Source organism: Oncorhynchus mykiss, chromosome 25 (genome assembly GCF_013265735.2).
Source record: "Oncorhynchus mykiss isolate Arlee chromosome 25, USDA_OmykA_1.1, whole genome shotgun sequence".
NCBI lineage: Eukaryota > Metazoa > Chordata > Actinopteri > Salmoniformes > Salmonidae > Oncorhynchus > Oncorhynchus mykiss.
This window is the reverse complement of record NC_048589.1, coordinates 27,079,046-27,106,001: the sequence shown is the minus strand read 5'-3', so window position 1 is coordinate 27,106,001 and position 26,956 is coordinate 27,079,046. Positions and strand designations below refer to the sequence as shown.

Below are 26,956 nucleotides of genomic sequence, written 5' to 3'. Positions count from 1 at the left end.
CTGAACTGTTATCTGTGGAGCTCTGGTTCAGCCCAACAAAAACAGGACGCTGACAATTAGTGTCAATTCAACTCTAGTCCCACTGAGCCGTGTGTGTGTGTATGCACGGTTCTGCTTCAAGTGTGTTTGGAGTTTGATGCATTAGTTGTGTTTGAGTGTGTAGTTCTATTTGGAATCTAATTCCAACTGCCAAGGCAAAGTTAACCAACTGGGTGTTTCTGGGACGACTCCTTCACAGGTGAGAGAGATGGTCGACGTGATAGAGGAATGGCTGTAGTTGCATCTGCCTCAAACTCCTACACGGTGGCAAAAGTGTGAAAAATGAGAACACACAATTTGTTTTATGCCTAAGACATATCAGATGAGCAATCTAAATCAGATGCAAATGATTGCATCAAATCTTGGAGAAACAAATACAGGAAAGCCCTCCCTTCCAGAGAACACAATCCCAGAGGAAGACACCTTAACTCTACAGAAGAATCCTGACACATTATGGCAGCATTTTAATATTGATGTTGTAAATATGAGAGATGTGCTGAGAACATTTCCAATGAGACCAAATGAAAAGAAAAACAGCAAGGGTTCATAACTTCAGCAGAAGTAGAATAAAAGTCATGTAACAGAACTATCCTACGCAACAAGAATGCATTTCCTGCATCACTGAATACAGTGTGTCACTGCTAACGTCAAGCAAATCTTTCAAATATCAAGAATTCAACAAGAGAACATTAAACCCATGAATTGGTTAAGACATATCTACAAAAATAGACTTTGAACATTACTCAACAGATATATCATATGTTCTTATTGTGTGGTTAAAGTGACATGCATACATATACATACAATATTTGATAACATTAAAGACCCTGGGCTGATAGCGACATATGAGTCAACACTATTGTTACACAGTCTCCTACTGTATGAAGTTATTCGCCCATGATTTATGAGCTCTGAATATCTCTATGTTTGCCTTACATGTTCCAATTCATCATCATCCTGAGAACAACCAGTCTATCCTTAGGTGATTTACAACTGCCTCATTCACCATTGAAAAGCCTCTTTTCCTATGTCCTTCTGCTTTGGGAAGATCTGGTACTTAAGAAAGTAAAAATACCAATGTAAGGAGGGGAAAAATGCAGCAGAAAATCTGTGCAGTGTGAAAGGTGAGAGGTCAGCTGTGCTGGTCCTCCTGTGGGTCGTTTAACCTGGAAATACTCAGGCTGTGTGGCCAGGACACAGCCTGGGAAGACATGGGGCTGTTCCAACTAAGACATCCTTAATAGAGGCAGGGCAGGCCCCTGGGAAAGAGAATGCGGTGGAGAACATTGTGATCGACCTATGCTCCACAAAGAAGTCAAGTCAGTCAGGACCTCTGGGTTACTACTGAGCTGGACTCCGCTGGAATAATCCACTTAAAATCTATCTTTTGGTATTTGTTTAATTGGTCCACTGTTGATAGTCAATGTTGTGCCTGTCAGAAATCAAGTTTTCAAGATATAGAACTTTTAAATGATGCATAACTTTTCATACCGGCAGTATTTCTGCCTGCTTGAACGGCAATAGTTCAGATACACATTAAAACATGAAATGACCCGGGAATCAGTAGAACATCACTCAGAGATGCATAAAAACAACATAACATTCAAAATGAATGAATTTCTGCTAAGGCGCTTAACCAATGTATGCATTTATGTGAGCTCCGCTCCACAAGTATTGGGACAGTGACACATTTGTTGTTGTTCTGGCTCTGTAATCCAGGACTTTGGATTTGAAAGGATACAATGACTATGAAGGTTAAAGAGCAGACTGTCAGCTTTAATTTGAGGGCATTTTCTTCAGGTGAACTGTTTAGAAATTACAGCACCTTTTGTACATAGTAGCCACATTTCAGACAACAAATTCACTCATATCTGTAATAAAGTAGTAAAAAGTGATGTATTTGGTCCAATATTCATAGCACATCTTTACTAGGTTAAGATTGTAACTGTATAAACTTGTTTGATTGTAAACTCATTTGCTGTTTGTTTTGAATGTGTTTCAGATTATTTTGTGCCCAATAGAAATGAAAGGTGAATAATGTGTCATTTTGGAGTCCCTTTCATTGTAAGAATAGAATAGGATTCTTAACACTTAACATTACTGTGGATGCAACCATGATTACAGATAAACCTGAATGAATAATGATTAGAGAGAAAGTTAGAGGCATAAATATACCCCCACGACATGCTAACCTCTCACCATTACAATAACAAGGAATAGATATAGTCCTTGGTTCACGCCAGACCTGTCTGCCCTTGACCAGCACAAAAACAACCTGTGGCGTTCTGCATTAGCATTGAATAGCCCCCTTAATATGCAACTTTTCAGGGAAGTTAGGAACAAAAATACACAGGCAGTTAGAAAAGCTAAGGCTAGCTTTTTCAAACAGAAATTTGCATCCTGTAGTACTAACTCAAAAAAGTTCTGGGACACTGTAAAGTCCATGGAGAATAAGAGCACCTCCTCCCAGCTGCCCACTGCTCTGAGGCTAGGAAACACTTGTCACCACCGATAAATCCACTATAATTGAGAATTTCAATAAGCATTTCTCTACGGCTGGCCATGCTTTCCACATGGCTACCCCTACCCCGGTCAACTGCCTGGCACCCTCCACAGCAACCCGCCAAAGCCCCCACCATTTCTCCTTTACCCAAATCCAGATAGCCGATGTTCTGAAAGAACTGCAAAATCTGGACCCCTACAAATCAGCCGGGCTAGACAATCTGGACCCTCTCTTTCTAAAATGATCTGCCAAAATTGTTGCAACCCCTATTACTAGCCTGTTCAACCTCTCTTCCGTATCGTCTGAGATTCCCAAAGATTGGAAAGCTGCCGCGGTCATCCCCCTCTTCAAAGGGGGTGACACTCTAGACCCAGACTGTTATATACCTATATCCATCCTACCCTGTCTTTCTAAGGTCTTCGAAAGCCAAGTTAACAAACAGATCACTGACCATTTAGAATCCCACCATACCTTCTCCGCTATGCAATCTGGTTTCAGAGCTGGTCATGGGTGCAACTCAGCCACGCTCAAGGTTCTAAACGACATCATAACCGCCATCGATAAGAGACATTACTGTGCAGCCGTATTCATCGACCTGGCCAAGGCTTTCGACTCTGTCAATCACAACATTCTTATTGGCAGACTCGACAGCCTTGGTTTCTCAAATGATTGTCTCGTCTGGTTTACCGACTACTTCTCTGATAGAGTTCAGTGTGTCAAATCGGAGGGCCTGTTGTCTGGACCTCTGACAGTCTCTATGGGTGTGCCACAGAGTTCAATTCTCGACACCATTCTGTATACTTCTGGCCCCTCCTTGGACACTGTGTTAACTAACCTCCAGACGAGCTTCAATGCAATACAACTCTCCTTTCGTGGCCTCCAACTGCTCTTAAACGCAAGTAAAACTAAATGCATGCTTTTCAATCGATCGCTGCCTGCACTTTCTCGCCCGTCCAGCATCACTACTCTGGACGGCTCTGACTTAGAATACGTGGACAACTACAAATACCTGGGTGTCTGGTTAGACTGTAAACTCTCCTTCCAGACTCACATTAAGCATCTCCAATCCAAAATTAAATCCAGAATCGGCTTCCTATATCGCAACAAGGCATCCTTCACTCATGCTGCCAAACATACCCTCGTAAAACTGACCATCCTACCGATCCTCGACTTCGGTGATGTCATATATAAAATAGCCTCCAACACTCTACCCAACAAACTGGATGCAGTCTATCACAGTGCCATCCGTTTTGTCACCAAAGCCCCATACACTACCCACCATGGCGACATGTACGCTCTCGTTGGTTGGCCCTCGCTTCATACTCGTCGCCAAACCCACTGGCTACAGGTTATCTACAAGTCTCTGCTAGGTAAAGCCCCGCCTTATCTCAGCTCACTGGTCACCATAGCAGCACCCACTCGTAGCACGCGCTCCAGCAGGTATATCTCACTGGTCACCCCCAAAGCCAATTCCTCCTTTGGTCGTCTGTCCTTCCAGTTCTCTGCTGCCCATGACTGGAACGAATTGCAAAAACCTCTGAAGCTGGAGACTCACATCTCCCTCACTAGCTTTAAGCACCAGCTGTCAGAGCAGTTTACAGATCACTGCACCTGTACTTAGCCTATCTGTAAACAGCCCATCTATCTACCTACCTCATCCCCATACTGGTATTTATTTATTTATTTTGCTCCTTTGCACCCCAGTATCTCTACCTGCACATTCATCTTATGCCGATCTACCATTCCAGTGTTTAATTGCTATATTGTAATTACTTCGCCACCATGGCCTATTTATTTCCTTAACTTACCTCATTTGCACTCACTATATATAGACTTTTTGTTTTCTTTTGTTCTACTGTATTATTGACTGTATGTTTTGTTTATTCCATGTGTAACTCTGTGTTGTTGTATGTGTCGAATTGCTACGCTTTATCTTGGCCAGGTCGCAGTTGCAAATGAGAACTTGTTCTCAACTAGCCTATCTGGTTAAATAAAGGTGAAATAAATAAATAAAAATAAACTGGGGAGGTTATCATTTTTGGTGGGATATGACTTAAAATCCAAAGTGCTGAATTACAGAAATTGTCACTGCCCCAATACTTTTGGAGCTCACTGTTTGTATGTATTTTTGTTTATGCTCTACACACAGTGTCATTTATGAATCTGAGCTAAGTTGAGGAATCCTTTACATACCCCTGAAATGGGAGCGATTCACAGATATTGAGCAGCAAGAATCTAACCCAAGAATCCTAGAGGACCTACGATAGAAATATATTAGGTCACGTGTTGATATGTCTGATCTGTGCTGATAGGTATGAAGTCAGTCACTCCTGAAATCACCGTCTGGGATTTAAAACCCTGAGAATTAATATTAAATAATGTGATGAGAGAGAAACAAAATGTTACAGGAAGAATTTTGCTCAACTATATAGAGTTAGTTTTGAGTTCAAAACTATCTCAAAAGAAAGTGTTGTAAAAATTAAAAACATTACCTTAAAACACTGTTGTAGCACTGCTATAACACTTTTTTTTAATGACATCTCATTGCAGAATGTTCCATGTCACTGTCAGTATCTTTCCCACCATCCCTCTTATCCAAATCTGGTTCCAGCTCCTAGACTCCAGCTTCAAGCATCTTTAGGTCCTTCCAAAGAACTTTATAAAACCCATGTATTATTTATATTACTGCTAGATCATCTGGTTCTGTGTCAGCGGTGTGACGGTTGTTGTCCCCTTCTCGTTGGAGGTGGCCACCTCGTTGGAGTCTGTCCCCGTGGTGGTGGCGGTAACAGGGCTATGCTGTCCCCTGTGGCAGCTGCAGCAGAGGGCCTGGGTACAGGCCTCCTGGGCCTGCTGGATCCCCTGCTGGGCGCTCTCACTGACGAAGCAGTACAGCGCTGGGTCAGCCACACAGTTGAAGCTGGTGAGCAGCAGGGAGAAGTGATAGTAGTTGAAGATACTGATGATGAAGGGGCAGTCCCTCTCAAAGACTGTACGCAGCAGCAGGAACACGTGGTACGGAGAGAAACATACCAGGAATATGACAATGGTGCTGGTCACCAGGTGCTTGATGCGGGTCTTCTGGGCACTCTGAGTGCCAGTGCTCTTCCTGACTGCCCGCAGGACTCTGAAATACGAAACGGAAAGGATGCCCAGGGGGAACAGGAAACCAACGGAGAAACGGTAGTAGTTAATTGGATACTCCCATGGTTGCATGGGGTAGTGCTCAAAGCAAACCGATTGGTTGGTGCGGTCAGTGCTTAGTTCCTTGTGTCGGAAAAAGACCACACCCACGGCAATCTCTTTCAGCCAGATGAACGCGCTGGCCAATGTAGCTGCCCGCATGCTCCGGAATGCTGTGAAGTGGAACGGGTACACCACGGCCAGGTAACGGTCTATAGAGATACAACATAAGAACCCTATACTAATATAGATGTTTTCATAGAGCAGGAAGCCACACAGTTGGCACAGCCACTCTGTTTGGCTCCAGTCATCTCCCTGGAAGATGTACTGCAGCCAGAGAGGCAACGAGGCCAGGTAGAGGAGGTCCGATATGGTCAGGTTGAGCAGGTAGACCCCCAGCTCGTTCTTGGCTCTCAGCTGCAGCCAGGCGTGGTAGAGGGAGAAGGCGTTGGTGGGCACGCCGATCAGAAGGACCAGGATGTAGGCTCCAGAGAACAGGTACTGGTGGATCTCATGGCTGATGGTGCAGTTAATGTAGTCCGACTCAACCTTAAACATGTTCATCGTCATGCCAGACATGGCCCAAATGCCATGTTCCTTTCTGTTAGTACCCACACACTACCAGGCTGAGAGACCCATGGTTAGGTTGACTCAACACAAAGGCCATGTCTCCAACTCAGCTCTGGAAGAGAAAAAAAAAATCAAGTCAATGTCCTGAAATGAAAATACATACGATGAGAGTAATCTGATAGTCCATGTCTAAATATATAATTCTAAGAACAAGGCTTCACCAGCAGACTGTGACAATCTTAACTCAACTGGAAATAGCGATGACCACTCACATCTTGAAATAACATACCAGTATGTTACAGTTGCAACTATTGGCAAATTGTACTCATAAGTGTCATCTTTACTTTATTATAAAAGTGTGCAAAAAAACATTGGCAGTAGACACATACTATTCTCACTGCAGTATTCAGACAGGAAATCTATTGCAATCTGTGAGGTGTTTGGAATCAGGGTGAAGTTACTACTTTATGTGCATCAAATGGCATACCGCCCCAACAGATCCCCAGATGACCCAATCTCTACTGCACTCCACACTGCCCTTTCCCACCTGGACAAAAGGAACACCTATGTGAGAATGCTATTCATTGACCACAGCTCAGTGTTCAACACCATAGTGCCCATGAGGCTCATCACTAAGCTAAGGACCCTGGGACTAAACACCTCCCTCTGCAACTGAATCCTGGACTTCCTGACAGGCCGCCCCCAGGTGGTAAGGGTAAGCAACAACACATATGCCACGCTGATCCTCAACACTAGGGCCCCTCGGGTGTGTACTTAGTCCCCTCCTGTACTCCCTGTTCACCCACAACTGCGTGGCCAAACACGACCCCAACACCATCACTATTAAGTTTGCTGATGACACAACAGTGGTAGGCCTGATCACCGACAACGATGACACGGCCTATAGGGAGGTCAGAGAACTGGCAGTGTGGTGCCAGGACAACAACCTCTCCCTCAATGTGAGCAAGACTAAGTAGCTGATCGTGGACTACAGGTAAAGGCAGGCCGAACAGGCCCCCATTAACATCAACGGGGCTGTAGTGGAGCGGGTTGAGAGTTTCAAGTTCCTTGGTGTCCACATCACCAACTATCTATCATGGTCCAAACACACCAAGACAGTCGTGAAGAGGGCACGACAAAACCTTTTCCCCCTCAGGAGACTGAAAAGATTTGGCATGGGTCCCCAGATCTTCAAAAAGTTCTACAGCTGCACCGGTTGCATTGCCGCCTGCTATGGCAACTGCTCTGTATCTGACTAAGGCACTAGAGAGGGTAGTGTGTACAGCCCAGTACATCACTCGGGCCAAGCTTCCTGCCATCCAGGACCTATTTAATAGGCGGTGTCAGAGGAAAGCCCATAAAATTGTCAGAGACTGCAGTCACCCAAGTCATAGACTGTTTTCTGTGCTACCGCATGGCAAGCAGTACCGGAGTGCCAAGTCTAGGACCCAAAGGCTCCTTAACAGCTTCTACCCCCAAGCCATAAGACTGCAGAACAACTAATAAAATGGCCAACAAACAATTACATTGACACCCCACCCCCCTTTGTTTTGTACACTGCTGCTCCTCGCTGTTTATTATCTATGCATTATCACTTCACCCCTACCTACATGTACAAATGACCTCTAACATGGACCCCCGCACATTGGGGGGTACCCCTTGCATATTGCCTCGTTATTGTTATGTTATTGTGTTACTTTTTAATTTAGTTTATTTGGTAAATATTTTCTTAACTCTTCTTGAACTGCACTGTTGGTTAAGGGCTTGCAAGTAAGCATTTCACGGCAAGGTCTACACTTGTTGTATTCGACGCATGTGACAAATAAAGTTTGATTTGATCACCATAGCTTCTCTCTTTCTGCTGTGTGTGTTTTGTGTTCCCCCACAACTCCAGACCTCCAATTAGAGTGATTTTCCTGTGCTCCTGTGAGGGACATCAGGAGGACTGAGGAGATCAGGGAACAGTTTTCCCCACTTTCTCTGACTAGGGCTATGTCCTGATTTGCCAACCATCTGAAGTGTGCACTTGCACACTTTCTTGCATTAATTTAGCAATGGAGGAAACTGCCTCCTGACAATTCTTACACCCATCCTATGCAAGTGCACACTTCAAGAGAAGGGTGGAGAATTCAGACATAGCCTAAACCTCCACAACAGGCCTGCAGGACAGAGAAGAGATCAAGATAACATCGTCCCAGTCATGACTTCACAGCCATATGCTCATTGTAAAAAATAAATAATTAGCTCTCATCTCAAATCAACATTATGATAATCAAGAATGTAGTGATGAAATATTAAAATGCATCATTACCCTCACAGGTCCTTCCTACTTTGTGATAATATTCCATAATGAAAATATCCATCAGAGTTACTCTGCTCTTACCTTTGTTCTCATAACATGTCTGAATAGGCCCATCTGCAGATGGAGATATAAGTCAACACAAAACCATAAACCATCACAACTGATACTGATGAGTGTAGGAAGGGGTGTGTTCAGTAGGCATCAAATGTTTTGAAGCAGAGTGAAAAAGGGCGGTACTAACTGCAATTATCCAATTACAAACACACGTTTGTTTTTTGATGTAAAATGTTGAATGGTCCAATAAAGAACATTAGCTACTGATTGATATTGGATTAGGATTTCAAGTATGAATATGTTAGATCAATAACAGAATCCCCCCTGTATCTCCCCTGTATCTCCCCTGTATTTTTGTTTTATAGCACTATTAAAATACTACAGGACATGTTTTTCTAGATTTAGAAAACAAAACATTTAAAGCAAGCATTATACCTTAGGTCTAGCACATGAAATACTTCAATAGTTTAAGCATCAGAACAGTACTTCAAATATTTTTCCAGAATATTGACCCCCCCCCCCCCCCCCCCCCCCCCCCTAAAAAAAAAAGGTCAGTGAAGGAGTTGACAATCCACTGACAGAGTTGATTAGATACTCAAAACAGACATATTTTTGCCTCTAAAAATAAAAGTTGAATACAAACATTTGTAAAATATGGAAAACTATTCACATGAAAATCCCTAATAACCATTATCAGAACTATCAGCACTCTTAATGAGTTGATGTTAGACAAAAATCTGACAGTTGATGTCTTACAGTGTTGACAAATAAAACATGTCTTTATTCAAATGGTATACAAAGTAGCGATTGTTTTTCCTCAGTTGCTTTATAACTCTAAAACCGAATTAAATGTGGCAGTGGAGATTCCAATATTTGTTTAAGTCTATCAAAATTAGAGAACTTTACAGACCATGGGTTGTCTTTTTGCACTAAACTCAGCAAAAAAATAAACGCCCTCTCACTGTCAACTGCGTTTATTTTCAGCAAACTCAACATGTGTAAATATTTGTATGAACATAACTAGATTCAACAATTGAGACATAAACTGAACAAGTTCCACAGACATGTGACTAACAGAAATTGAATAATGTGTCCCTGAACAAAGGGGAGAAAAAATCAAAAGTAACAGTTAGTATCTGATGTGGCCACCAGCTGCATTAAGTACTGCAGTGCATCTCCTCCTCATGGACTGCACCAGATTTGCCAGTTGTTGCTGTGAGATGTTACCCCACTCTTCCACCGAGGCACCTGCAAGTTTCCAGACATTTCTGGTAGGAATGGCCCTAGCCCTCACCGTCTGATCCAACAGGTCCCGGGCGTGCTCAATGGGATTGAGATCCGGGCTCTTCGCTGGCCATGGCAGAACATTGACATTCCTGTCTTGCAGGAAATCACGCACAGAACGAGCAGCATGGCTGGTGGCATCGTCATGCTGGAGGGTCATGTCAGGATGAGCCTGCAGGAAGGGTACCACATGAGGGAGGAGGATGTCTTCCCTGTAATGCACAGCATTGAGATTGCCTGTAATGACAACAAGCTCAGTCCGATGATGCTGTGACACACCGCCCCAGACCATGACGGACCCTCCACCTCCAAATCGATCCCGCTCCAGAGTACAGGCCTCGGTGTAACGCTCATTTCTTCAACAATAAACACTAATCCGACCATCACCCCTGGTGAGACAAAACCGCGACTCGTCAGTGAAGAACACTTTTTGCAGGTCCTGTCTGGTCCAGCGACAGTGGTTTTGTGCACATAGGCGACGTTGTTGCCGGTGATGTCTGGTGAGGACCTGCCTTACTACAACAGGCCTACAAGCCCTCAGTCCAGCCTCTCTCAGCCTATTGAGGACAGTCTGAGCACTGATGGAAGGATTGTGTGTTCCTGGTGTAACTCGGGCAGTTGTTGTTGCCATCCTGTATCAGTACCGCAGGTGTGATGTTCGGATGTACAGATCCTGTGCAGGTGGTGTTACACATGGTCTGCCACTGCGAGGATGATCAGCTGTCTGTCCTGTCTCCCTGTAGAGCTGTCTTAGGCGTCTCACAGTATGGACATTGCAATGTATTGCCCTGACCACATCTGCAGTCCGCATGCCTCCTTGCAGCATGCCTAAGGCACGTTCACGCAGATGAGCAGGGACCCTGGGCATCTTTCTTTGGGTGTTTTTCAGAGTCAGTAGAAAGGCCTCTTTAGTGTCCTAAGTTTTCATAACTGTGACCTTAATTGCCTACCGTCTGTAAGCTGTTAGTGTCTTAATGACTGTTCCACAGGTGCATGTTCATTAATTGTTTATGGTTCATTGAACAAGCATGGGAAACAGTGTTTAAACACTTCACAATGAAGATCTTTGAAGTTCTTTGGATTTTTACGAATTATCTTTGAAAGATAGGGTCCTGAAAAAAAAGTTTAAACGTAATTAGGACATGATGGGGTCCATGCTTATGGTATAGCTGACTCTGCTCATGTATTATTCATTGAGGATACTAGTTGACCACATTTTGGAATCACAGTTTTGAAATAAATATTATTTGAATTCAGATAGGGCTATTGCAAGAAACTACATAAGATCCTTTTTCAGTTAATACCCATTTGGAGAGTTTGAAATTGGGATCCTTTGCTCCGGTCAATGTCATTTCCAGTCATAGAGCCGACATGGAATTTAATAAGTATTTAGAAAATTCACAGACAAATATTTTTCCTGATAACATGTTGGTAAATGTACATTTTAATCTCAAATAATGCTACAAAATCTATAATAAAGGTTTCCCTGCCAGACAAGGAGTGTCCTGACTTTCAAGAACCACCCAGGTACATATCCTAACTTTCTCCACCAGTGCCGGTGTTGCGCCGAAAAGCTCCCCCTTCCAGAATTCTCCTCCCCTTCGCGTGAACGTGCACACACTCAATTCTTCATTGCTGCAACTTGCTTGAAAGGGGGACTAATGCGAAGGGAGGGGGGGATTCTGGCAGGGGGGAGCTTTTCGGCACAATAAAGACTGCAGACCACAATCATTACAGCACAATTAGCAGCAATCAGACCTTGGAGGTAATGTCTAACTGAAAAGCACTCCTGTGCTGTGAGTCAGCCATGAGTATAGAGATCAAATTCATGTCGGTTTAATTTCAGCAGTATCTAATCGGCTTTCCAAAGAGCCACTTGCTTGAGGCAAGTGTGTTTGTGTGTGAGTGACTAAATCCGAACCAGTTCATAGCTCAATGCCAGTCAACCTATTCAGTCATAGACCAATCATTCATAGACCAATGCACCGGAGACGAAGACTGGCACCCTGAGGGCATTACTTGGCCCATTTAGAAAAACTTCAAGTCACTGGGGGACCACAAAAAGAATGCATTGGCACATTGACTTGTCCTCTTAGTTTGACTTCCTACTTCTTGTCCTAAACGCCCATAGAATAATTATTCCACCATACTCACTTGCAGAGGTATTGGACAATGACAGCTTGGACAGTGTAATATTTTAAAAGCTAGAATAATTTATATTACCCACTTAACAATATAGACAAACCTTTCCAAACCTTGCACCTGTTACCGCATTGGTCTCCAAGCTGAAATCTGTCCACAATATATATACTCTGGCTAAATACTGTCCACAACACAGCATTCTGTTTTATTCTTTTTTCAGTATAGCCTACATGATGTTTATTTAGATAGTTGCATTAGAAGAAGCTAAAATTGTATTCTATAATATACACAATTTAGGCTACTTCCCTCAGACAAACACTGGAAAGCCTATTGTATAATTGCAATAGCACAGCATTTAGGAATTATTTGCAAAGATGGTCATTTGAAACAATAGTTTTAAAAACCAATTAGAGCGACCAAGGCTTATATATATATATATATATATATATATATATATATATATATATATATATATATATATATATATATATATATATAGAAAGAGAGAGGCAATTGTTTTTATACATAGAATGAGTCTGTGGTGCAATGGACAAGGTTTAGAATATACAGTTGACTAAATAATGCACGTGTTACAAAATAAAGCACGTGTTTGCATTATTATAAAGATAGGATAAATAAAAGAAAAATATGTTTACCTTATCTGCTCCCCTTGTAACAGGCTGGGCGCGCGCTGTCTGATGGTGAGTCCATAGGTTTCTCGGTAGCAACTCCGTCAGTGCTCTGAAGAAAGAATCGCTATTTTTTTACTAACACGAAAGTAACGCTGCTGTACCACACAAGAGTGCCACTGAGGAACGTGAGGCAGGTGGTCCCAATGTGTTTCCCTCAGCGCCACAGAACAGTTTCCCGAGAAATGTGTGGGAGGTGAGTAAAATATATATCAAAAGCACACTTTCATGATAAGAATTCTCGTTGCGCCACTGCAGGACATCTTGAACTGCATCTATGTCACTCATCGTGTGAGTGAATTCCCTGTCCTCCTCCTTCCAGTAAACTACACTCCTACTGTGTCTATTCATGCGATAAATGCTGGGATTGACACTCTAATAAGATTTTAGCAGTGGCATGGTGTGGGTAATGCCATCACGTATTACCCTGACTATTGTCACACAGTAACATAAATTGGCCTACAAAGACAGCCAGGAGAAACTACATTTTACAAAACTTTATTGAAAAAGGTTTCAATTGTTTTTGGACAAAAAAGGTCTGCATCTTCATTAACCTATGAAAACAAATCACAAACATCTGCAATATTTAAATTCCAGTATCTTTGCACGTTTGTAGGTCTGTCATAACTAGTCATTTTTTAGTAGTGTTTTTTAGTAGTGTTTGGTCGCGATTATCAAACTCCAATCTCTAACCTACTGTACAGTATACACAGAACCGACGTACCAGTCGGACAAAACACATGGTGATGGAACACGTATTGTGCATAGAAAAGAGAGGCAAGAAAGGAGGATACCTAGTCAGTTCCACAACTGAATGGATTCACCAGAAATGTTTAACTCTGAATCAGGGAGGTGCCATCCATGTCATCAGCGCCCGAAGAGCAGTTGTTGTTGTTGGTTAACTGCCTTGCTCAAGGGCAGAACGGTAGATTTGTCCACCTTGCCGGCTCGGGTATTCAAACCAGCAACCTTCCGGTTACTGGCTCAACGCTCTTAACTGCTAGGCTACCTGCCTAGGCCTGTGTGTGATCCACAGCAAACAGATGATATTCCTCTGGGGAATGCCAATCATGCCAACCTTTGATCAATCTGTTTGGTATCTGAATAGACCAAGTTGAAGGAAGATCTGAGTGCCAAATATTTTCATGCTCTACTACATAATGTTTACATATCTTACAGTATATACAGTTGAAGTCGGAATTTTACATACACCTTAGCCAAATACATTTAAACTCAGTTTTTCAAAATTCCTGACATTTAATACAAGTAAAAATTCCCTGTCTTAGGTCAGTTAGGATCACCACTTTATTTTAAGAAGTGAAATATCAGAATAATAGTAGTGATTTATTTCAGCTTTATTTCTTTCATCACATTCCCAGTGGGTCAGAAGTTTACATACACTCAATTAGCATTTGGTAGCATTGCCTTTAAATTGTTTTGGGTCAAACATTTTGGGTAGCCTTCCACAAGCTTCCCACAATAAGTTGGGTGAATCGTGGCCCATTCCTCCTGACAGAGCTGGTGTAACTGAGTCATGTTTGTAGGCCTCCTTGCTCGCACACGCTTTTTCAATTTTGCCCACACATTTTCTATGGGATTGAGGTCAAGGCTTTGTGATGGCCACTTCAATTCCTTGACTTTGTTGTCCTTAAGCCATTTTGCCACAACTTTGGAAGTATGCTTGGGGTCATTGTCCATTTGGAAGACCCATTTGCGACCAAGCTTTAACTTCCTGACTGATGTCTTGAGATGTTGCTTCAATATATCCACATAATTTCCCCATCTCATGATGCCATCTACTTTGTGAAGTGCACCAGTCCCTCCTGCAGCAAAGCACCCCCACATCATGATGCTGCCACTCCAGTGCTTCACGGCTGGGATGGTGTTCTTCGGCTTGCAAGCCTCCCCTTTTTCCTACAAACATAACTATGGTCATTACGGCCAAACAGTTCTATTTTTGTTTCATCAGACCAGAGGACATTTCTCCAAAAAGTACAATCTTTGTCCGCATGTGCAGTTGTAACCCGTAGTCTGGCTTCTTTATGGCGGTTTTGGAGCATTGGCTTCTTCCTTGCTGAGCGGCCTTTCAGGTTATGTCGATATAGGACTCATTTTACTATGGATATAGATACTTTTGTACCCATTTCCTCCAGCATCTTCACATGGTCCTTTGCTGTTGATCTGGGATTGAGTTGCACTTTTCGCACCAAAGTACGTTCATCTCTAGGAGACCGAACACGTCTCCTTCCTGAGCGGTATGATGGCTGTGTGGTCCCATGGTGTTTATACTTGCATACTATTGTTTGCACAGATGAACGTGGTACCCTCAGGCATTTGTAAATTGCTCCCAAGGATGAACCATACTTGTGGAGGTCTACAATTTTTTTCTCTCTGAGGTCTTGGCTGATTTCTTTAGATTTTTCCATGATGTCAAGTAAAGAGGCACTGAGTTTGAAGATGTGGATGTATTTCAAGGCCTACCTACAATTGACTCAAAAACCTCTGTCCCACTGGAATTGTGATACAGTGAATTATAAATTAAATAATCTGTCTGTAAACAATTGTTGGAAAATTGCTTGTGTTATGCACAAAGTAGATGTCCTAACCGACTTGCCAAAACTATTGTTTGTTAGCAAGAAATTTGTGGAGTGGTTGAAAAATGAGTTTTAATGACTCCAACCTAAGTGTATGTACACTTCTGATTTCAACTGTACTATAATACACCTCTAATAGACGGACTAGTCATCTACCTAATAGAGGAGTCTAATGAGATTTTTATCCACTGGCTTTTTACTAATACAGAAAACGCATCAATACATTAAGAGAATGAGAGGTTGTGCACAATTCAAAATGACACCACCCTTAGTGAACCACACACTCAACTTCACAACAAACTCATTTAGGTGAGAAGATAAAAACACAAACAAGCAGACATAGTTTTGTCATTTGAGAGGAACATAATAAATACATTGAGTCTTACTGACATTTTAGAGCTGGGTAGCGGTGTAAAAAAATATATACAAAACATAATAATTCCAACACTATCAATAATTAAAAACTAAAAAGACAAGCCTTTAATAGCCTCTTGTTGATAATGTCACCGATTAGCTTTCTGTAATAAAAATGTATCCCGTCTTCAGACACATCTACATATTCATCCTTGTCTTGTCAATCTTTGGATTGTATTTGGAAAATAAGATTTATTTTCTGCACATACAAGACATCACACCGACAGTGTTCTATTGTATAGGGATCAGTTTTCTGGGGCATTAATGGTGGTTAGTCATGGAGAACATTTTACATATAATTTTTTAATTCTTCAACCTGACCAATGTCTCTGAAACTCTCATTCATCTTTCTTAATTGCTCTCTGTCCATCATCACCATAATGTCAATCATCTCCAAATCTCTGTCTTTCTTCATCTTAAACTCACTCAATCCTTTCCTCCAGAAATGGTCCCCTCTTGCTACAAAAAGCCCTGCTTTGTCTCTCTTCATGAGTTGGTCAGTCTGGTGTTCCCTCCCTCTATGGTATATCTGCCTGTTTCGTCCTGCCTCGCGTACACAAAAACAGATATGGGATGAATTACATGCTCCCCACAAGCCAGTTTCACTTTGAGATGAGATATACGCAAAGGCCCATAGTTTGGGTCACCCACAGACGCAACAGAAAACAGCATGTTCAAAGTGGGAGCTGACCCATTTCCAGTAATGTGTCACTGGAGGACAGACCTTACCATGCAATTACTCTGGGAGTGGTCTTTCTCTCCTTCCCCAAAATGTTAGTTTTTCAGATTCAGAATAGAACTCATTGGACAGGGCCAGACCCACTGTGCTGTGCATACAGTGCACATAGAGCAACCAGTGTTGTCCAATAGCAACAAATGTTTTTTTCTCTCTAGTGCTTTTGCCTTCCTCAAAGCATTCCTGTACATGTTAATGTAACTGCGGCACTGGCGGTCCCAAGTACCATGCCCACGTGTTGGTCATGCAAATCAAATCAACCATATGTTGCCAGCTGGGTACAGCACCCTGTGGTGTGGTGGTCTCTTTGGGGTAGAATTTCCTTTATGAAGCGTTAAAAGCAGCTAGGAAGTTTCAAATGGTCAGAAACAGAAAGGACGTGGTCCAGTACAGTGAGGACCAGCCTAGCGGTGCCAGACCAGGCATCCTGTGGTTTAGCAGGAAGAAAAGTTTTTGTAAAGTACTGAGGCCTGCCACTACAATAACGGCTCCTAGACACAGCCGTACTCATACCATACAGTCTGAGGGTCGTTGTTGGGGTCTGGGGAGGCGGAGGTGCTCCTGGGGTGCTCCTCTGTGCTGCAGCTCAGCCCCTCTCCTCCCGCCACCTCTGGTTTCTTCAGCAGCGGGCAGTCAGCCTGGAGCCTCGCATCCCCCTCCTGTGGCTCCTCCAGCCTCAGATCCGGCGCTGCCCTCAACATGGCAACCTCCCCACAGTGGTTCTTCTGGCGGGTGGGCTGTCCTTGTGGCTGCAGTCCGGAGCTGGGGCTGTTGTTCCTGGGAGTGGAGCCTGGTGTTGTTCTCCCTCCGTAGCACTTGGGCTGCAGGGACAGGGAGGAGGAGTGGTGCTGGGGAGGGGCCAGGTTGAGAGGTTCCTCTTTGGGTGGAGCCAGAGACAGTCTGCGGGGGTCGATGTCCAAGGGTCCTGCTAACCTGGCAGACTGGGGGCGCTCCCTGGCCGTGGCTCCAGCCCCAGGCCTCCTGACCACCCCATCCCCACCACCTCGGCTGGGCGAGCCTCCTGCCTCCATGTCTGGCCGGTAGCTACCTGGACCATTGGAGCGCAGCAAGTCAGCGGAGGCCAGGCTGAAGGTCCGAGACAAACTGCTGCTGCCCAGACCTCCTCCATAGGGTGCAAAGGGTCCCAGGGGTAAAGGCCGCCCCCCTGTCCCTAACCCGTTGCTGGTCCGGTTGGGTAGGGTCTCTGAGTGGGACTGGGGCATGGAGGTGGATCCCTCTTGTAGCAGGACACTGGGCTTGACACACTGGCCTGGTTTGGAGGTCCTGCCTGGCCCCTCACCAGCCCGGTGGAGGTCTGTGTCTCTCTTCACAGTGGGCGTAACATAGCTGGTGGGGGTCTTGGCTCCATCTCTCAGAGGAGAGGGCCGACAAAGGGTGGATCTCTCTCTCTGTTCTAATGGGTTGAAGTAGTCCGCCACCAGATCTTCCCGACTGCCTGACAGCACCTGAGGGGAGGGAGAAGGGAGACAGAAACAGTACGTAGACAGGTTCATCAAGGAAATAAACCCTCATCACCCAGGGAGGGAGTCCATCCAGAGCTATAACTCTCCATGCTCAAATTCCTGGATTACTGTACAGACATCAGACTGATCCAATCAGTGTTTGTTTAGATGGTGTCCGTTAAACAGCATTAAAGATTCCCCGGCCTACTGCTCGCAGGGATAACAGCCAATGAGACGATAAGAAAACTAATTTAAGAAATCCTTTTATAAACAAGGTGAAGTATTGATTTGGTCTCACCTACCTGCACCATTAAGAATACAGGGACTGAGGGGCCTCCCGGGTGGCGCAGTGGTCTAATGCTGTGCCACCAGAGATTCTGGGTTCGCTCATGGGGCGGCGCACAATTGGCCCAGCGTCAGCTGGGGTTAGGGAGGGTTTGGCCGGCAGGGATATCCTTGTCTCATCGCGCACTAGCGACTCCTGTGGCAGGCCGGGCGCAGTGCACGCTGACCAGGTCGCTAGGTGTTTCCTCCGACACATTGGTGCGGCTGGCTTCCGGGTTGGATGTGCGTTGTGTCAAGAAGCAGTGTGGTTTGGTTGGGTTGTGTTTCGGAGGACCTCTCGACCTTCGCCTCTCCCGAGTCCGTACGGGAGTTGCAGCGATGAGACAAGACAGTAACTACTACTAATTGCGGAGAAAAAGGGGTAAAAAATAATTAAATAAAAATACAGGGACTGTGAGGTAACGCCACTGCTCAGGTATCAATCAATACAGCACTTTGGGAACAGCACTTTTGGAACAATGGGTGTTTAGGCATCAACAGGGCTCAATCAAAATTAGTTAAGCGTCTTAATTAGTTTTTGTGTTTTAAGTGGTTAGAGGGGCACAAAACAATCAGATTGGTCAATGCATTCAGAGAGATAGAAAGAGAGCAAGGCGTTAATCTCTTTCTCAAGGGGCTTTATTGGCATGGGAAATGTTTACATTGCCAAAGCAAGTGAAATAGATAAACAAAAGTGAAATAAACAATAAAAATGAACAGTAAACATTACTCACAAAAGTTTCAAAAGAATAAAGACATTTCAAATGTCATATTATGTCTATATACAGGGTTGTAACGATGTGCAAATACAGTACCAGTCAAACGTTTGGACACATCTACTCATTCAAGGGTTTTTCTTTATTTAAAAACAATTCTACATTGTAGAATAATAGTGAAGACATGAAATAACACCTATGGAATCATGTAGTAACCAAAAAAGGTGTTCAACAAATACAAATATATTTTATATTTGAGATTCTTCAAAGTAGCCACCCTTTGCCTCGATGACATCTTTGCACACTCTTGGCACTCAACCAGCTTCACCTGGAATCCTTTTCCAACAGTCTTGAAGGAGTTTCCACATATGCTGAGCACTTGTTGGCTGCTTTTCCTTCACTCTGCTGTCCAACTCATCCCAAACCATCTCAATTGGGTTGAGGTTGGGTGATTGTGGAGGCCAGGTCATCTGATGCAGCACTCCATCACTCTCCTTCTTGATCAAATAGCCCTTACACAACCTGGAGGTGTGTTGGGTCATTGTCCTGTTGAAAAACAAATGATAGTCCTACTAAGCCCAACCCAGATGGGATAGCGTAACGCTGCGGAATGCTGTGGTAGCCATGCTGGTTAAGTGTGCCTTGAATTCTAAATAAATCACAGACAGCACCATCACACCTCGTCCATGCTTCATGGTGGCAACCACACATGGAGATCATCCATTCACCTACTCTGCTTCTCACAAAGACACGGCAGTTGCAACCAAAAATCTCAAATTTGGACTCATTCGACCAAAGAAAAGATTTCCACTGGTCAAATGTCCATTGCTCGTGTTTCTTGGCCCAAACAAGTCTCTTCTTATTATTGGTATCCTTTAGTAGTGGTTTCTTTACAGCAATCCAACCATGAAGGCCTCTGAACAGTTGATGTTGAGATGTGTCTGCTACTTGAACTCTGAAGCATTTATTTGGGCTGCAATTTCTGAGGCCGGTAACGCTAATGAACTTCTCCTCTGCAGCAGAGTCCTCATGAGAGCCAGTTACATCATAGCACTTGATAGTTTCTTAAAGCGCAGTTGCAAAAACTTTCAAAGTCCTTGAAATGTTCAAGATTGACTGACCTTCATGTCTTAAAGTAATGATGGTCTGTCATTTCTCTTTGCTTAATTGAGCTGTTCTTGCTTTTACCAAATAGGCCCATCTTCTGTATACCACCCCTACCTTGTCCCAACACAACTGATTGGCTCAAACGCATTCAGGAAAGACATTCCACAAATTAACTTTAAACAAGGCACACCTGTTAATTGAAATGCTTTCCAGTACTACCTCATGACGCTGGTTGAGAGAATGACAAGAGTGTGCAAAGCTGTCAAGGCAAAGGGCTTTCTCAATAGCAAGGCTATGCTCACTGAGTCTATACATAGTCAAATATTTCCCTAATTTTGGGTCAGTCAGTGGTTAGGTATTCTGCTACTGTGTACTCTCTGTTTAGGGCCAAATAGCATTCTAGTTTGTGCAGATTTTTTGTTAATTCTTTCCAATGTGTCAAGTATTTATTTATTTTTTCTCATGATTTGGTTGGGTCTAATTGTGTTGCTGTCCTGGGGCTCTGTGGGGTCTGTTTGTGTACAGAGCCCCAGGACTAGCTTGCTTAGGGGACTCTTCTCCAGGTTCAACTCTCTGTAGGTGATGGCTTTGTTACGGAAGGTTTGGAATTAGCTTCCTTTTAGGTGGTTATAGAATTTAATGGTTATTTTCTGGATTTTGATCATTAGCGGGTATTGGTCCAACTCTGCTCTGCATACATTATTTGGTGTTTTACGTTGTACACAGAGGATATTTTTGCAGAATTCTGCATGCAGTCTTAATTTGGTGTTTGTCCCAATTAGTGAATTCTTGGTTGGTGAGCGAACACCAGACCTCACAACCATAACGGGCATTGGGTTCCATAACTGATTCAAGTATTTTTAGCCAGATCCTAATTGGTATGTCAAATTTGATGTTTCTTTTGATGGCATAGAAGTATTGTTTTAGTGATTCACCATAGTGAAAGCGTAGGCTCAGGTTCAGGGTCTCTATGTTTTTGGTTGGATAAGTTTCTCAATTTCTTTTAGGGTTTTGCATACGTCACAAACCATTTGTCATTGTTCATTTTCTTAGGTTGTCTGAGAGATCAAACATACTGTTTAGGCTTTCTACTGTTCTAAGTTTACACCTTCACTATTACAGTAAAACATTTTGTCCAGGAAGTTGTCTAAAAGGGATTGAATGTGTTGTTGCCTGATTGTTTTTCGGTATTTTTCCACACTACTTTCCTTCCATCTATACCATTTAATATATTCAGTTCCTATGGCTTTGATGAGTTATTGCTCTGTTCCAGAAGACTGTGATTTTGCTGTGATCTGATAGAGGTGTCAGAGTGTAAAGGGTTGACTGAACACAGTCTCTGGGTTGAGCTCAGTGATAAAGTAGTCTACGGTACTACTGCCAAGAGATGAGCTATAGGTGTACCTACCGTAGGAATCCCTCCGAAGCCTACCATTAACTATGCACATAACCAGTGTGCGACAGAGCCTCAGGAGTTGTTGATTGTGTTGTCGTAGTTGTGCCTAGGGGGGCATATGGGGGAGGGAATGACCTGCAGGTAGGTGTTTGTCCCCCTGTGTGTGGAGGGTGTCAGGTTCTTGTCCAGTTCTAGCGTTTAGGTCGCCACAGACTAGTACATGACCCTGGGCCTGGAAATGATTGGATTTCCCCATCTAGGATGGAGAAGATCTCTTCGTTGAAGTATGGGCATTCTAGTAGAGGGATATGCTATAGGTAGCACACAGGAGGACATTTCTCTCATTTCCTTTTGAATTCTTTGCCAAATTTAAAATGTTCCTGTTTAGATTAATTTAATAGAGTTAGGTCTGCTCTATACAAAATTAGCATACCCCCTGAGTCCCTTCCCTGTTTCACACCTGGTAGTTTGGTGGATGGATCTACTACCTCAGGCCTTGGATATTCTAGGATGAGTGCTCTCGCTCTCTCAAAAACGTGCTTTACATAGCATCACTCACCACAGAACTAGACCTTACCTTATATCTGAAACTGGGGACTTAAAGAGAAAAACCTCCTCAGTATTCCTCATTTGCAGATGTAAAAAACAAACTTAGTTCAGACCATTCATATTTTAGAGGCTCTTTTTGGGAGATAGTTAAATAATTCAGCCAACCTAGACTAAATGATTGCACATCATAATTTAAAACATGAGATTTGGCCATAAGAAGCCAAACCGCCTTCATCCATTTCCGTATGACACTGTATGCTTCTAGTGGCTGGTGAAATTTAGCAACCCAGAATATATGTCAAATAAAACTACTGGCTATATCCACAATGCAATTCATGCCAAATCCCCCATACATCACTTTATGGCATAGTATGTGCCAGATCTTCCAGTTATTGATGATTATGTTTAGCCATACTAAGCTAGTACCCCCACATCCCAAACCCTTTATCCATCTCCCCATGACACATTATCTCTCTATGCTTACAGTGGTTGGCACATATGTGTGTGTCAATGCTTACAGTGGGTGGTGACAGGGTGTTGCTCTCTTCCAGGAACTCTTCCAAGGTGACCATCTCGCTGCCAGGGGAGGAGGTCCGGTGGCTGCCAGGCCGGGGTGCACTCCTCTGGACCGGGGTGTGGGCGTGTGTGTCGTAAGGGACAATGGCGCTCCAGGGGAGGGTCAGGGAGTGGGACACGTCGTGACTAAGGCCCACTACGTCATCACTGGACAGACTGGCAGAACGGTCCTGCAGGTGCTCCAGGGAATCTGGATGGACAGAGGGAGGTAGAGATAGATAACTGCCGAAAATGACTTCATTAAGTCCGTAGTTGGGGATAGTACCAAAAAGCAGGCTAAAATAGCGGTTGGAGATATGCTTAGTGTAACATCAAGTCTGGTATAGAAAGCAAAGATTGTTAAAAATAAAAACATCTATTGAATAGGTACTTTTCAGGGTTTGCAGATAGGAATAGATGCTGGTTGTACCTTTGCAGTTGACAGGGGAGTTGCTGTTGGAGGTGTTGCGACTGAGCTCAGCAGAGCCTGGTCGATAACCTGCAGAGAAAGAAATGGTGGGGACTACATTTTCACTATGGTCAGAGAGGTAAGGGAGAGAAAGAATGAATAAGAAAAAAAGAGATTGAGCAAGAATGAAAGAAACCTAGTGAGAGGGACACAGAGCCATCTGAACATGTATTGATCATCCTTGTTCTTTACCTGCGTTTCCATGGACAAGATGAGCATCAGGGGAGTGAACCCGAGAGTCGTCCTCATAGATGAAAGCTGCAGAGGACACAGACAGGAAATGGGGAAGTGAGAGTTACTCATTCACGTCATCACACATTTATAGAGCGATTAAGGTACGTGTTATGAGTCATTGGTCTTAACAGACATTTCCCCACAACTTTACCACATCATTGCACCAACGTCTCTTATTAAACTGTTCCTGTCCCACTTTACAACTGAAAGTGTGCAGACTGAAAGGTCAGGTAGTGTAAAGGGCGATTAAGGGTAATCTCCAAGCTGTAGGAAAAAAACTAAAACGTATTTAAACACAGTAGGAAGTGATCCACCTGTATTTCAAGTATAGCTCGTAAATTTCATTTTACATGAGCATAGCCATAAGCTTATGTCTCTCCACACGCTTCAACCCTATATGACAGCCTATAGATAAACTATAGACAGTCGACTTAGTATCTATATACTGAATCCAAATGTTGCTCCTGTATAATATCATGTAGAAACTGGCTCTGCAAGATGATGTAGCCTAAAACCACAAGGCTCCTTCCTGTAAGTGTTTGTGTATCTATTCCCCAGTTGATGGGACAAGGTTCTGAGATTCGACCAGAAGGTTTCAAGCAAAGTAAACAAACTTTCCATTAGACCGCGACTGTGATTATTGACTGAGGACAGCAGAATTATTCCATTAGAAAGCACTGAACACTGATTGTCAGCCAGATTTTTCAGCACTGTGTAAACAATGCATTCTGGGGGATTAGGGATTTAAGTCACCTGTTTGGTGTTATTCTAGAACACTAGCTAGGTTTCTATCCAATTGGCGACAGAATGTCATGCAAATATTTAAAAAAGATGCGCATTTCCCCACCAAAGGGGTTTCCATCAAACTGACTTGTTGCAGATAAAATGCTGTGCGTGAATACGTAGTGCACATACAAATCACTTTTGTGATGAAGTTTCCATGTACTGAATAACATTTATTTAACCCTTATTTTAGCAGGTAAATGAGAACACATTCTCATTTACAGCAACAACCTGGGTAATGGTTACAGAGAACAAGGGGCATTAAAGCAGAAGTTCAATGTGTTTCCATCGCATTTTCAACTCTCGCAATGGTTTTGTTACAAAATCGGTTGCAGTAAAATTGCAAACTTGCCAAATCTGCCACAAAACTGTGTATGGAAACCTGGTTAATGACTTTAAGTAGAGACTGAAGCAAATTTGTTGGGAACGGACATAATGCGGGCCTATACTATGTCATGGTCATTGAAGATGGCAGTGCATGGGCATTGGGCCCACTGTACCTTTGGGCCTGCGTCCAGGCCTGGAGCTGGGTGTCAGGCCTGAGGTGGAGTTGTGTTTGGCGGGGATAGAGTGAGCAGCAGCCCCCCCTAGCTCCACACCTCTCCGTCTGGCATACAGCTCCTCAGTGCCATTCACACCCTCACTGCTGCCCCCTGAAGCACGGAACAGCTCCCTGCCTTTGGACACTCCACTGTCGTTTAGTGCTAGGGAAACAAACAACAGAGTATCTATGATGGTACCACATCCTTCCAAACAAACCCCATTCTGGACACAGCAGATGCATTTGAGCTGGAGGCTGCTGGACAGTGGACACAGTTAGGGCAGGTGGACTATACATTTGTTAAAGCAGAGAAGGGTTACCGTCATCAAAAGCTTTCTAAGGGAACAAGTTGACTCCTGGCCTTTGGCGTGTTTACTACGGTACACTGATATACAGTAGTCTCAATTATCACTTCTTCAGTCAGACCTTTCCAAATGACAAGGTACGTACACCAATGGTTTTCAGAGGCATTTTGGACCTACCAATGTTGCTATCCGATTAGTCATAACGAAAGAATAATAGGCTAAATCCAATTTTAGTTATTCAGGCTGAACCTTGGCCTGCTGAGACAGAATAGAACACTGACAGTTCTACTTCAACAGGAAGTGAAGGCCTTGGCAGTTTCCTGTCTGATTCGATCTCAGAAGAGAGAGAAAGAACACCAACTACTTCTCTGATAAAGTTCAGTGTGTCAAATCGGAGGGACTGTTATCCGGACCTCTGGCAGTCCCTATGGGTGTGCCACAGGGTTCAATTCTTGGGCTGACTCTCTTCTCTGTATACATCAATGATGTCACACTTGCTGCTGGTGATTCTCTGATCCACCTCTACGCAGACGACACCATTCTGGAAACTTCTGGCCCTTCTTTGGACGCTGTGTAAACTAACCTCCAGACGAGCTTCAATGCCATACAACACTCCTTCCGTGGCCTCCAACTGCTCTTAAATGCAAGTAAAACTAAATGCATGCTCTTCAACCGGTCGCTGCCCGCACCTGCCCACCCATCCAGCATCACTACTCTGGACGGTTCTGACTTAGAATATGTGGACAACTACGAATAACTAGCTGTCTGGTTAGACTGTAAACTCTCCTTCCAGACTCACATTAAGCATCTCCAATCCAAAATTACATCTATTTTTCAACAAAGCATCCTTCACTCTTGCTGCCAAACATACCCTCGTAAAGCTGACCATCCTACCGATCCCCGACTTCGGCGATGTCATTTACAAGATAGCCTCCAACACTCTACTCAGCAAACTGGATGCAGTCCACCACAGTGCCATCCGTTTTGTCACCAAAGCCCCATATACTACCCACCACTGCGACCTGTACACTCTCGTTGGCTGGCACTCGCTTCATACTCGCCGCCAAACCCACTGGCTCCAGGTCATCTACAAGTCTCTGCTAAGTAAAGCCCCGCCTTAGCTCACTGGTCATCATAGAAGCACCCACCCGTAGCACGCGCTCCAGCAGGTATATCTCACTAGTCACCCCCAAAGCCAATTCCTCCTTTGGCCACCTTTCCTTCCAGTTCTATGCTGCCAATGACTGAAACAAACTTCAAAAAAATCACTGAAGCAGGAGACTCATATCTCCCTCACCAGCTGTAAGAGCAGCTTACCGATCATTGCACCTGTACATAGCCCATCCAACTAACTCATCCCCATACTGTATTTATGTATTTATTTATCTTGCTCCTTTGCACCCCAGTATCTCTAATTGCACATTCATCTTCTGCACATCAATCACTCCAGTGTCTAATTGGTATATTGTAATTACTTTGCCACCATGACCTATTTATGACCTATTTATTGCCTTGCCCTTATCTTACCTAATTTGCACACACTGTATATAGATTTTCTTCAACTGTAGTATTGACTATGTTTTGTTTATTCCATGTGTGTTGTTGTATGTGTCGAACTGCTTTGCGTTATTCTTGGCCAGGTCGCAGTTGTAAATGAGAACTTATTCTCTACTAGCCTACCTGGTTAAATAAAGGTGAAATACATTTTTTAAAAGAGAGAGTGCGTTGATACGGTAACAGACAGCAGTGCCTCAGTCAGTAGGGTGTCTGGTAGGCTAATGGCTGGCCAAAGCCTTTGATTCCCTTCCCTGCTCCCTCAGTCAAGCATGAGATTGGTCATTGATTCAAAGCGTACCATGTTTAGTAGTCGCAGACATCAATAGATCCAATAGAACAGTTATTCTGTATTTTAGCACAGCCATTGTCATTAAGGTGGGCTGAGCGAGGGGATGACAAGAATGGTATGGAGGGAAAAGAGATGGATGGTGATGGTAAAAAAAAAGC

General features: G+C 43.6%; 2 protein-coding genes across 5 annotated transcripts in view; both read right to left on the bottom strand.

The window, feature by feature from the left end:
* Positions 1–4,451: 4,451 nt before the first annotated feature.
* On the bottom strand, positions 4,452–6,329 carry LOC110505722 (ovarian cancer G-protein coupled receptor 1). The gene has a single exon (XM_036962397.1). The coding sequence runs from the start codon at positions 6,302–6,304 to the stop codon at positions 5,231–5,233; it is 1,074 nt and encodes a 357-aa protein (XP_036818292.1). The 5' UTR covers positions 6,305–6,329; the 3' UTR covers positions 4,452–5,230.
* LOC110505721 (protein Daple) overlaps positions 6,292–26,956 on the bottom strand; it is a 111,321-nt gene continuing 90,656 nt past the window's right edge. For 3 of the 4 annotated variants that reach the window (XM_021585116.2, XM_036962394.1, XM_036962395.1), the window contains 5 exons: positions 24,607–24,810; positions 23,282–23,347; positions 23,051–23,119; positions 22,584–22,831; positions 16,654–17,976 (listed from right to left, as the gene is read on the bottom strand). In XM_021585116.2, the coding sequence (XP_021440791.2) occupies positions 17,002–17,976; positions 22,584–22,831; positions 23,051–23,119; positions 23,282–23,347; positions 24,607–24,810 (1,562 nt within the window). In that variant the 3' untranslated portion in view covers positions 16,654–17,001. Of the gene's footprint in view, positions 6,408–12,733; positions 12,819–16,653; positions 17,977–22,583; positions 22,832–23,050; positions 23,120–23,281; positions 23,348–24,606; positions 24,811–26,956 lie in introns of those variants that run through there. The other variant, XM_036962396.1, reaches the window with a different exon arrangement.